Source organism: Eleutherodactylus coqui, chromosome 1 (genome assembly GCF_035609145.1).
Source record: "Eleutherodactylus coqui strain aEleCoq1 chromosome 1, aEleCoq1.hap1, whole genome shotgun sequence".
NCBI classification, from domain to species: Eukaryota; Metazoa; Chordata; class Amphibia; order Anura; family Eleutherodactylidae; genus Eleutherodactylus; species Eleutherodactylus coqui.
This window is the reverse complement of record NC_089837.1, coordinates 221,107,472-221,120,653: the sequence shown is the minus strand read 5'-3', so window position 1 is coordinate 221,120,653 and position 13,182 is coordinate 221,107,472. Positions and strand designations below refer to the sequence as shown.

General features: G+C 46.7%; 2 protein-coding genes across 3 annotated transcripts in view; both read left to right on the top strand.

Annotated features, from left to right (window-relative positions):
- LOC136631255 (pantetheinase-like) overlaps positions 1–13,182 on the top strand; it is a 127,882-nt gene that overhangs the window by 61,190 nt on the left and 53,510 nt on the right. The window lies entirely within an intron of this gene.
- Positions 1–13,182, top strand: part of LOC136631322 (pantetheinase-like) — a 97,022-nt gene that overhangs the window by 40,623 nt on the left and 43,217 nt on the right. For both annotated transcript variants that reach the window (XM_066605583.1, XM_066605588.1), the window contains exon 6: positions 8,375–8,545. In XM_066605583.1, coding sequence (XP_066461680.1) covers positions 8,375–8,545 — 171 coding nt within the window. The remainder of the gene's footprint in view (positions 1–8,374; positions 8,546–13,182) is intronic.

The following is a 13,182-nucleotide window of genomic DNA, read 5'->3' as shown; positions in this document are numbered from 1 at the left end:
GGACAGAAGTATTTTTTATGAATATAGGCAGTGGGCCTTTGCAAAAACATTTGGGGAAAAAAATCTATTTGGGCTGCCTGTGACTGTCCTCAGTGTTCTGGGTCTGTGCTGGGTATAGTAGTCCTCCTAATTCATACGCAGCCAGCTAAGTATTACAGCAGGCTTGCGCAAAATTATTTCCTGGCTCTGTGTTGGCTGTTAAATCACCGCTGTATTGCAGTCCACAGTGCAACAGTCTGCAGTTATTTGACATACTCCAGGGCCAGTAGCGGTGAAGCAGAGAGAGAAGAGATATATTTATTGAATATAGGCAGTGGGTCTTTGCAAAAACATTTGGGGAAAAAAATCTATTTGGGCTGCCTGTGACTGTCCTCAGTGTTCTTGGTCTGTGCTGGGTGTAGTAGTCCTCCTAATTCATACGCAGCCAGCTAAGTGTTACAGCAGGCTTGCGCAAAATTATTTCCTGGCGTTCCGTAAGTGAAGTCAGCCTCCAATCACAGGCCAATAAGCGGCACATTTAATTACAGCATTCTGTTTCTGCACTACTGGTATTACACCATGCTGAGGGGTAGGGGTAGGCCTAGAGGACGTGGACGCGGGCGAGGACGCGGAGGCCCAAGTCAGGGTGTGGGCACAGGCCGAGCCAGTGCGGTGGCCAGGGGTAGAGGCAGGGCCAGACCGAATAATCCACCAACTGTTTCCCAAAGCGCCCCCTCCGCCATGCCACCCTGCAGAGGTCAAGGTGCTCTACGGTGAGGCAGTTTTTCACAGAGACGCCTGACGACCGACGAACAGTGGTGTGCAACCTTTGTCACACCAAGATCAGCTGGGGAGCCACCACCACCAGCATGCGCAGGCATATGATGGCCAAGCACCCCACAAGGTGGGACGAAGGCCGTTCACCGCCTCCGGTTTGCACCACTGCCTCTCCTCCTGTGCCCCAACCTGCCACTGAGATCCAACCCCCCTCTGAGGACACAGGCACTACCGCCTCCTGGCCTGCACCCACACCCTCAACTCCGCTGTCCTCGGCCCCATCCAGCAATGTCTCTCAGCGCAGCATCCAGACGTCGCTAGCGCCACTGTTTGAGCGCAAGTACGCTGCCACGCACCCGCACGCTGAAGCGTTAAACGTGCACATTGCCAAATTGATCAGCCTGGAGATGCTGCCGTATAGGCTTGTGGAAACGGAGGCTTTCAAAAGCATGATGGCGGCGGCGGCCCCGCGCTACTCGGTTCCCAGTTGCCACTACTTTTCCCGATGTGCCGTCCCAGCCCTGCACGACCATGTCTCCCGCAACATTGTACGTGCCCTCACCAACGCGGTTACTGCCAAGGTCCACTTAACAACAGACACGTGGACAAGCACAGGCGGACAGGGCCACTATATCTCCCTGACGGCACATTGGGTGAATTTAGTGGAGGCTGGGACAGAGTCAGAGCCTGGGACCGCTCACGTCCTACCCACCCCCCGAATTGCGTGCCCCAGCTCGGTGGTGGTATCTGCGGCGGTGTATGCTTCCTCCACTAAACCACCCTCCTCCTCCTCCTCCTCCTACGCAACCTCTGTCTCGCAATCAAGATGTGTCAGCAGCAGCACGTCGCCAGCAGTCGGTGTCGCGCGGCACGGCAGCACAGCGGTGGGCAAGCGTCAGCAGGCCGTGCTGAAACTACTCAGCTTAGGAGAGAAGAGGCACACGGACCACAAACTGCTGCAGGGTCTGACAGAGCAGACCGACCGCTGGCTTGCCACTCTGAGCCTCCAACCGGGCATGGTCGTGTGTGACAACGGCCGTAATCTGGTGGAGGCTCTGCAGCTCGGCAGCCTCACGCACGTGCCATGCCTGGCCCATGTCTTTAATTTGCGGGTTCAGCGCTTTCTGAAAAGCTACCCACACTTGTCATACCTGCTCGGAAAGGTGCGCCGGGTCAGCGCACATTTCCGCAACTCCAAGACGGACGCTGCCACCCTGCAGACCCTGCAACATCGGTTTAATCTGCTAGTGCACCGATTGCTGTGCGACGTGCCCACACGGTGGAACTCTACGCTCCACATGTTGGCCAGGCTCTATGAGCAGCGTAGAGCTATTGTGGAATACCAACTCCAACATGGGCGGCGTAGGGGGAGTCAGCCTCCTCAATTATTTACAGAAGAGTGGGCCTGGTTGGCAGACATCTGCCAGGTCCTTGGAAACTTTGAGGAGTCTACCCAGATGCTGAGCGGGGATGCTGCAATCATTAGCGTCACCATTCCTCTGCTATGCCTCTTGAGAAGTTCCCTGCAAAGCATAAAGGCAGACACTTTGCACTCGGAAACGGAGGCGGGGGAAGACAGTATGTCGCTGGATAGTCAGAGCACCCTCCAGTCTATATCTCAGCGCGGTGAGGAGGAGGAGGGGGAAGAGACAGCTTGGGCCACTGCTGAGGGTACACATGCTGCTTGCCTGTCATCCTTTCAGCGTGTATGGCCGGAGGAGGAGGGGGGGGAGGGGGAGGAGCATGAGGAGCAGGGGGAAGAGACAGCTTGGCCGACTGCTGAGGGTACACATGCTGCTTGCCTGTCATCCTTTCAGCGTGTATGGCCAGAGGAGGAGGAGGAGGAGATGGAGGATCCTGAAAGTGATCTTCCTAGTGAGGACAGCCATGTGTTGTGTACAGGTACCCTGGCACACATGGCTGACTTCACGTTAGGATGCCTTTCTCGTGACCCTCGCGTTACACGCATTCTGGCCACTACGGATTACTGGGTGTACACACTGCTCGACCCACGGTATAAGGAGAACCTTTCCACTCTCATTCCCGAAGAGGAAAGGTGTTCGAGAATGATGCTATACCACAGGGCCCTGGTGGACAAATTGATGGTAAACTTCCCATCCGACAGCGCTAGTGGCCGAAGGCGCAGTTCCGAGGGCCAGGTAGCAGGGGAGGCGCAGAGATCAGGCAGCATGTACAGCGCAGGCAGGGGACCATTATCCAAGGCCTTTGCCAGCTTTCTGGCTCCCCAGTAAGACTGTGTCACCGGTCCCCAGTCAAGGCTGAATTGGCGGGAGCACTGTAAAAGGATGGTGAGTGAGTACGTAGCCGATCGCACGATCGTCCTCGGTGACGCCTCTGCCCCCTACAATTACTGGGTGTCGAAGCTGGACACGTGGCCTGAAATCGCGCTGTATGCCCTGGAGGTGCTTGTTTGTCCTGCGGCTAGCGTCTTGTCAGAGAGTGTGTTTAGTGCGGCTGGGGGAATCATCACGGATAAGCGTACCCACCTGTCAACCGACAGTGCAGACAGGCTTACACTCATCAAGATGAACAAAGCCTGGATTTTCCCAGACTTCTCTTCTTCACCAGCGGACAGCAGCGATACCTAAGCAATACGTAGGCTGCACCCGCGGATGGAAGCATCGTTCTCTATCACCATCAAAAACGGGGACCTTTTTGCTTCATCAATCTGTGTATAATATTCCTCCTCCTCCTCCTGCTCCTCCTCCTGAAACCTCACATAATCACGCCGAACGGGCAATTTTTCTTAGGCCCACAGGGCTCAGTCATCTAATTTTTGTAAACAATTTTTATACGTTTCAATGCTCATTAAAGCGTTGAAACTTTCACCGCAACGAATTTTTATTTTAACTGGGCTGCCTCCAGTCCTAGTTACCAATTAAGCCACATTAACCAAAGCGATTAATGGGTTTCACCTGCCCTCTTGGTTGGGCATGGGCAATTTTTCTGAGGTACATTAGTACTGTTGGTACACCAATTTTTGGGGGCCCTCGCCTACAGTGTAATCAAATTAATTTTTAGCCCATCTGCATTAAAGCTGATATTACATCAGCTGTGCTGGGCACTGCAATGGGATATATTTATGTACCGCCGGTGGCTTCCTGGCACCCACCCATGCTGTCGGTGCACACGCAGTTGTAACTGCATGTGTCCACTTCTAAAGAACCCCAGTCTGACTGGGGCATGCAGTGTGGGCCGAAGCCCACCTGCATTAAGCACGACATTACCTCAGCTGTGATGGGCAATGCAATGGGATATATTTATGTACCGCCGGTGGCTTTCTGGCACCCACCCATGCTGTCGGTCCACACGGAGTTGTAACTGCATGTGTCCACTTCTAAAGAACCCCAGTCTGACTGGGGTATGCAGTGTGGGCCGAAGCCCACCTGCATTAAGCACGACATTACCTCAGCTGTGATGGGCACTGCAATGGGATATATTTATGTACCACCGGTGGGTTCCAGGGAGCCACCCATGTCGTGGGTCCACAGGGAGTTGTAACTGCATGTGTCCACTTCTAAAGAACCCCAGTCTGACTGGGGTATGCAGTGTGGGTCAAAGCCCACCTGCATTAAGCACGACATTACCTCAGCTGTGATGGGCACTGCAATGGGATATATTTATGTACCGCCGGTGGGTTCCAGGGAGCCAACCATGCTGTGGGTGCACACGGAATTCCTATTGCGGAGTTGTACCTGGCTGTGACTATTTATAAAAAACCGCGGTCTGACTGGGGCATGCAGACACTTTGACAGAATAAATAGTGTGTAGCACATAGGTTCCCCATTGCTATGCCCACATGTGCAGCTCCAGATGGAGGTGGCACAGGATTGGATTTCTCATTGCTTCTGTACAGCATTTTGGGCTATCACCCCGCCCCTTTTAAAGAAGGTCGCTGCCTAGCCGTGCCAACCCTCTGCAGTGTGTGCCTGCGGTTCCTCCTCATAGCAGACACACTTATAAATAGACATGAGTGTGGCGTGGCATGAGGGCAGCTGAAGGCTGGGCAGGGACAGTTTGGTGTGCGCTGTGGACACTGGGTCGTGCGCGGGGGGGGGGTTGGTCAGCATGTAACCCAGGAGAAGTGGCAGCGGAGTGTCATGCAGGCAGTGATTGTGCTTTGTTGGAGGTAGTGTGGTGCTTAGCTAAGGTATGCATTGCTAATGAGGGCTTTTCAGAAGTAAAAATTGTTGGGAGGGGGGGGGCACTCTTGCCGCTATTGTGGCCTAATAGTGGGACCTGGGAACTTGAGATGCAGCCCAGCATGTAGCCCCTCGCCTGCCCTATCCGTTGCTGTGTCGTTCCCATCACTTTCTTGAATTGCCCAGATTTTCACAAATGAAAACCTTAGCGAGCATCGGTGATATACAAAAATGCTCGGGTCGCCCAATGACTTCAATGGGGTTCGTTACTCGAAACGAACCCTCGAGTATCGCGATAATTTCGTCCCGAGTAACGAGCACCCGAGCATTTTGGTGCTCGCTCATCTCTAATAATGAACATATGACATTAAATTATCATGTCAAATAACTATTACGTCATCCTGCTAGTTAAAAAAGCACTTTTGTGAAAATACATTTTTTCATCTCTGCCCCCCTCACCTTATTGCCTGTGCCATACTAGACGTCTCTTCTGTATATTGCACTCACTTCCCTGTAGTGCAGCCTTGTGTCTGATACAGGCACCATTTTGAGCAGCAACAGACTGTACCACCTTTGCCTACTGGGAGGACACTGCAAATATCATTAACATCTACATTCACCAAAGTAAGTTAAAGACCATAAGTATAATGTCATACAGGATGAACTATCATTATAACTGTGTAATACAAGCTGATTTATATAAAAAAACAAACAAACTGGGAGGCTGATTTTTTTTTTTTTTAAATTCACGGGAATGTACCCGAAAAGCAAAAGAAGGCTTACAAAAATTATTGTTTCTGAGTCAAACTTGGCTAATGAGTTTGACTCAATTTTTCTGGAATTATCCTATCATCAAGAAGTGAGTCTGAACCCGCTATACCCCCTAAAAGGTGTCCAAGGACTGCCACTTCAGAGGACCCTGATTCATCTGATGCTCAGTGGATTATCCCAGAAAATGTCATACCCCAGATTGTTAGCTGGTGACAATGTGCTTCAGTGAATTTATATAAATTCTAGAAATAGTCTTCCACAAAATCTTAACACTCTTTTTAAAAGGTCTTTACTTTGGTAAACATTTTCTGGTTAAGACAAACATTTGCCATATATTCTTGCTGCTTCAGCAATTAACAAAAAATGAGGAGAAGTCATTGCAGTGGAAAATACTTAAACTTTTTCTGCAGTTTAGACCTTTTTATTACAGTTTCACATGGGTGATAAAATTTGTGCGTTGCGAGATGCACAAATCTTGCACAAATATGAATCCCATTGATTTGAATCAGTTCATACACATAGGCAATGTTTTTTCACATGGCACCACGATGCGAAACTATGTAAGAAACAAATGCCAGTATGTTGTCTTCCTGTGATATCGACCATTGTTTTCAAAGGGGCCAGAGGCAGTAGCGCCAGCCCCATTGCAAGCAATATGAGAACTTGGCAATCCTCTGTCACAGCTGCAGCAGGGGATTCCTTCAGATGCGGCAGGGAAATCCCTTCGACATGATGAGGAAATCCATTCAGACGTGGCAGGGGTGAAGGGATTCCCCACGGGGATGAAGGAATCCCCTTCTGCTGCTGTCACAGAGGATCGCCGAGTTCTCTTATTGCTTTCAATAAGGCTTGCACTGCTGATGCCCCATTGAAAGCAATGGGATGAAGGGTTTCCCCTTAGTGATGCGAGGCTGTTTTCACATGAAAATGCCTCGCATTCCACGGGGCTTTCACATGGTGGAAAGTGTGATATTGATATTGCCCTCGTCCATGTGAAACTAGCCTTATTGACCCAATGGGAAGTTATATTATTTTGGTTTGTACAATAAATAATATAAATTATAAGAAGGAAGTAGTGGGCACAGTGCCTTGGTATCACGTAACATCACGAGAGTGATATTTCCAGATCCTCCCATAATCGACCAAAGTGAAGTCCACATGTAAGAGAGAGAACTCCCATCAGAAGGTGGGGGTAAACCAATGAGAAAGCAGAAAAAAAAAGGAAACAATGTGCTCAGACTTAATAAGTCAAGGGGATCAGAAGTTACTGACTCAGAAGAGGGGAGAATAGACAGCAAAGCTGAATATACACTCCCCTCTAGCCATGCAGGATCGCCTATCAACAGAAGTGATGTGTGGAGTACGTCTTCTTCAGAGGATAAGATATCCAAATTTTATTAACAAAGATATACAATTATAGAATACAGGCCTCCGGGTAAGGCCCCCACAAGCAATGCATTTCAGCTCCTACCAATGGAGCCTTTTTCAAACTGTTACTCTTTTAAGTAACTGTTTTTTGTCACTCTTCTGCATATTATGCTTCTGAGTAAGTAACTTCTGATCCCCTTGACTTATTAAGTCTGAGTGCATTGTTTACTTTTTTTATGCTGCTTTCGAATATAAATTATACTATAGGAGTCATTTATGTCCCAACCAAAAAACAAACTAAATTTTATCATGTTTTTTTCAAGAAAATCAAGCATTATAAGAATGTGTGTCTCTAGATTACAGTAGATATGACAGACTTATGTGGCCATTTGTAGTCTGCTTAAAGTTTGATAGATAAACCCACCGGTTTTTCTATTAATTGACACAAAACAAACATTTTCTTGATGTATGGAGGTTGCAACACCCCACTGAAAAAGATTACATCTTTTTTCACACTTGCACAAGACCTACACTGTTATTTGCTGATTATTACCCTCCTTAAACCAGGAAAAATCCCATATAGACATGGACCTGGTAATTACTTAACATAGACTTAAATATATTCAAAGATTTTAGCCACTCCCAGATAGACCTGGACCTGGTAATTACTTAACATAGACTTAAATATATTCAAAGATTTTAGCAACTCTGGTTTATCGAGATTGGGTAGGATTATTAAGAGTAGGTACCTTGTTGATGTTACTCATAGATTTGTAAACTTTAAGGATTACCCAAGTGAAATATTACTTATTACCTATTAAGGATACCCAAGTGGAATATAAGCCCTTCCCTAAAAATCAGCCCAAGTTGTAAAAAAAAAAAATTTACTCACCTAGAAGAGCTGTCTGGCTCTTCTCTCCAGCCCCGGCAGTCATCTTCTGGAGGCCAGTAATTTAAAAAATCCCCACTTCCAGAAAGCGCTGCCTCTGATTGGCTGAGCGCTGTATTCAACTAATGGCTGAGTGCTGTGACCAATCACAGACAGCGCTCAGCTGTCATTCAATGATGACTGAGTGGTGCCTCTAATTGGTCACAGCACTCAGTCAATCAGAGCCCTAAGTGAGTTTTTGCAGTGAAGGCAAGTCTTTTATGTTATTTGTTGAAGTAGTAGATTCACTAGTGAAAGTTAATATCAGAAGTTGTTAGCTCTTTCACATTGTTTTTAGAGTTGTGATTCAATTCTGATTTATAGCTAAGTAGTTTTAAACTTAAAAGAAAAATTTGCTACCAAAAATTAATTTCAGCATTTTTTCCAGGTATGCACAATGCTAAAGTGTCAAAGTATGGATTTTAAATCATGTGGGGAATCTGTAGAGACAGCCGCAACCAAATTTAAGTCATTTTCCATAAGTGGGAATTTCTCTACTTCCTTTGTATTCCCAGAGATTTTGCTGACAAATATTCATTTGGCTCCTGATATGTTCCAGGTAAGTAACACTTACTTTTGGATTTCCATTGTATATTCATTGAGATTCTGTGGATACATAGAGGAAGTTAGAAACAAGAAGTGCTAGTCAAGAAAGACCTAATTGTTTAACTGAATACTAACTGGGATAAACCTGCTCCTTTATAAGGAATGCACTTTGCCTGGGGGAATCCCAAAGCCACCCCAGATTAATCTGTAATAGCAACAGCCGCCAGATAGCAGGAATGAGCAAGGTACGGAATGAGAAAACAGTCTCACAGTTGCTTGAAACTACAGGTGAAGATGGGCAGATTTTAATCAGAGTTAGGATCAGGCAGAAGGGAGAGCATGCCAATATGATGGGCCAACACAGGAATCAGGACCAGAAAAATGACAAAGCACACCTTTACAAATAAACAGGAGTGGTATAACCTGGGTGTATTAGTCACTGCCGTGATGCTAACAGAATGTCTATATGTCAGAATGATAGATACCCCCACAAATGACCCCATTTTAAAAACTACACCCCTTAATATATTCACTGAGGGGTTTCATTTTTCGACCCAACTGTTTTTTTCAGGAATTAAGAAGGAGAAAAAATAAAATTTCATATTTTTGCAAATATGTTATTTTAAAGACATATTATTTTTCTGTAGTGCACATGAAAATGAGGATTTACACCCAAAAATGGATAGCCCTGTGTGTCCTGTGTTCAGAAATATACCCATTGTGGCCCTAATATTTTGTCCGTATGCTCAACGAGGCCCAAACTGAAAGAAGCAGCTGGTGGCCCATTGCACTCTTGTAGAGTCCTTGAGCGGCCAAAATGACAGAGAACCCACACAAATGACCCAATTTTAAATACTAGACCCTTTCACAAATTCATCTAGGGGTATACTATGTATTTTGACCCCACAGTTTTTGAATGAATCCAAGCAAAGCAGAAGGAAAAAATTACAATTTTCATTTTTTGGCATTTGCAACATTTTATAAACTGTTTTTTTGTACAGCACACATATGAATTGAAGACTTGCTCCCCAAAATGCATCACCCTGTTTGTCCCGTGTTCAGAAACATACCCATTAGGGCCCTAATCTTATATCTGTATGTGCAACGGGGCTCAAACCAAAAGGAGCAGCTGGTGGTTTTCTGAACAGAAGTTTTGCTTGAAGGTGTTTCAGGCCCCTTTGCACACTTGTAGAGCCCTTGAGCAGCCAAAACGATGGATAACCCCCTCAAATGACCCCATCTTGAAAACTAGACCCCTTTGAATTAATCTAAGCAAAACAGAATCACAGAGGAGAGAGGGAAAACAAAAGCTTTTGCTTTTCCTCTCACCTATGTGATTTTAATTTAGTTTACAGTAAGACTGTAGGTTCTGATAGACACGTGGTGGCCTTGCTGTTGGCCCATCAGCTTATGCGTCTTGGCCAAAATGCTGAACTAACACCCGCATTTTATTAGTGTGTATCAATATTTCCTTTATGCAGTTTGCTATAGACTTCGGGGGAGCCCCAGATGTCAGCCAGTGTGGCCCACTATTGAGATACAGGGAAACCCACTGCTATGTCAATGTGAGTTGTAATCCTGTATTGTGGGACGCACCCATCTTTTGGCTGGCTTCTGTGGTATCGTTCATATTGCGGACTAGGTTTGACTGCAGTCACTCCTCCCCGATCTGGGCTGGGTTGAGTGGGTGGCTGCATATAAGTCTGCAGTGGACAATTTAGCTCCTCCAGTTTATAGTCTAACTTGCTGCTTTTGTTAGGGTCTATGGCCATTGTGCCTACCCTATAGCGATTGTGACGGCCTTATGGTGATTGTGGCTGCTCTGCACCTTATCAGGTATTGCATTTTTGCCTCTTTTCCAGTGAAATAATCTAAGCAAAGCACAAGGAAAAAATTACGATTTCATATTTTTGGCAATTATGTCATTTTAAAAACACTTTTTTTGTACAGCACACACATGAATGAATATTTGCACCACAAAATGGATACGCCTGTTTGTCCCGTGTTCAGAAACCTACCCATTGTGGCCCTAATCTTATGTCTGGCTGCACAACAGAGCCCAAACTGAAAGAAGCATTGAAGTTCAACTGTTTTTAACTTTTTCGTGATCGCCATTATAAAATAAATCTTGGTATTTGTATAGCGCCAACTTATTCCGCAGTGCTTTCAGGTAATTATTACTTATTACCCCCCACCATCTGGGTTCTCATTTTACCGACCTCGGAAGGATGGAAGGCTGAGTCAACCTTGAGCCCGCTACCTGAATCATGCGGGGATCGAACTTGCAGCCTTCAGGTTGTAGGCGAGAGCTTACACTCTGCGCCACACGAGGCTCATACATTGGATACCGGCGATCACGTGACTGGGGACCACTCACCGCGGCCCTCGGCCATTGCTTCAGGCTCTAAGCTAACTTTAGTAGCCAGGAACAAGAAGATTTTAAATTTCCCAGATCCTCCCCAGCTTCTGCACTTGCGTCCGCCATTTTGCCAATGGGTACATGTGATGAAGCCGATGAAAGGTGAGTGGATAAAGCTCCCAGTGGGGGACATTGACGGAGGCCTTAGGCAAGTAATTTCACCTCCCTTCATGGATGAAATCCGTGACGGGAGGTGAAATTTTAACTTTTTTTTACATTTACGTTATCTATTGGATAGCGGCGATCACGTGACCAGGGAACGCGTACTGCAGCACCCCATGAAATCTCCAGGCTCTCTGCTATTACCCGGATGATCTGTGGCTTTTGCACATGCACCCGCCACTTTGGTAATGGGCACGTGCGCAGAAGCCGGGGTAAGGTCCGCAGATGAATCCGGGGGCTTTAGGTATGTCATTTCATTCTCCCTCACAGATAAAATCTTTAAGGGGAGATGAAGCTTTAATCTTTTTTAAACTTTTTTTTTTTACTTTACATGATCACTGTTCTGCATTGGTGACATCTCTCTGCTCCCGGCTACACATGCTAGCCGGGAGCAGAGGGATTTTAAATTTCCAGGGCACAAGCTTTTCTGTGCACGCACCCATTGTTTTTCGTTGGGCGCGCATGTGCAGAAAGCCATGTAAGGTCCTGGAAGGACCAGATTGCCGCGGGTCATCACGGAGGACAGAGGTGAGTATTTTTGCCTCCCCTCATGGATCCGATGCATGAGGGGAGGGAAAACTTTTACTTTAATTTACTTTTTTTAACTTTTCCTTGATTGCCGTTGTCCAGTGCATAGCGGCGATTATGGACCCGGGGACCGTTCACCAACAGCCGAGAAGCAGAAGATTTCAAATATCCCGCATCAATCTGGTCGTTTGCGCATCGTTGCCATTTTAACTTATGCACAGAAGATGCCAGAGGGTCCATTCTGTACCAGATCATCGCAGGACATCGAGGAGGATACGGGTGAGTAGTTTCCCTGATGATTAAAGCCCACAAAGACAGGATTTAAAAAGGCAATGGGGATGTCACTAAGGAGTTAAATAAGCCCAAGCTGCAGAAAAAAAATGCATCACCTAGAAGCACTGTCCATCTCCGGCACATGCTCTCCCGGGTCACCGGCACTCTTACCAGTCCCAGCCATTCATCATTTATGTGTGAATGCTACCATCGTGTGACCGCGCAACAAGTGCAAATTAAAAACACGTCTAAGGCTTCGGTTACACGTTTTTTTTTATATCTGCGTTCTTAGTTTTTTTTCAAGTGCCTATACATGTGTGAAAAATTTTCTCATCTGACTTAGCCCTAAGACTTTCATGGCAGCACTCCTGTTTCTCCCTCCCCTGGTGTATTTTTCAGCTGTATGCTATGACCGTATGATGTTGATTATCATATTGCAATTCTATATGCCTGCTATGCCTCTTTTGGCCACTAGATGCGAATAAAAGCCAGAAAACTACCTATCTATAGCTAAGCACTATAATTACAAAGGCTGTTCCTGGGAGAAGGTGTTTCAGCCTGGACAGCAAGTGGTGGAGCAGTGTGTTCCTGAGAAGGATGTGTGTGCAGAGCAGGCAGAGAGATTCAGGGTGTATAAAGTGTGGTGATGTGATCTGGCAACCAAGTGTCCCTTGCATCACTCATACAGAGACACCAGAGCTGTGTCACCAGCAAAGAGGCTGCCAGTGCCTGGAGTCATATGGGGCATGGGGAGACAATCACAGTGCAAAGCAGTACCGTAGACAGTGAGCCGGCCTGATACTAGAGGCCTCATCAGTGACTAGCACCAGTGATAGTACAGCACCAGAGCAAAGTGGAGAGTGTTCCGAAAGCCAACGAGTGTATATGATTAGTGACCAATGAGCTACAAACACATTGCTGTTCCCAAGCTGATGGTATTCGGAGACTGTTAATCTTCTGCTGTACACATATGCCCACGTATCTGCACACACACACATGCGCACACCTACTCAGAGAAATTGCCACACAATGAAGAAATGCTCTAAATTAGATTAAATTCAGCACATGGAGATTGAGTGAAGTTATGAATAGAGATGAGCGAGCACCAAAATGCTCGGGTGCTCGTTACTCGAGACGAAATTTTCGCGATGCTCGAGGGTTCGTTTCGAGTAACGAACCCCATTGAAGTCAATGGGCGACTCGAGCATTTTTGTATATCGCCGATGCTCGCTAAGGTTTTCATTTGTGAAAATCGGGGCAATTCAAGA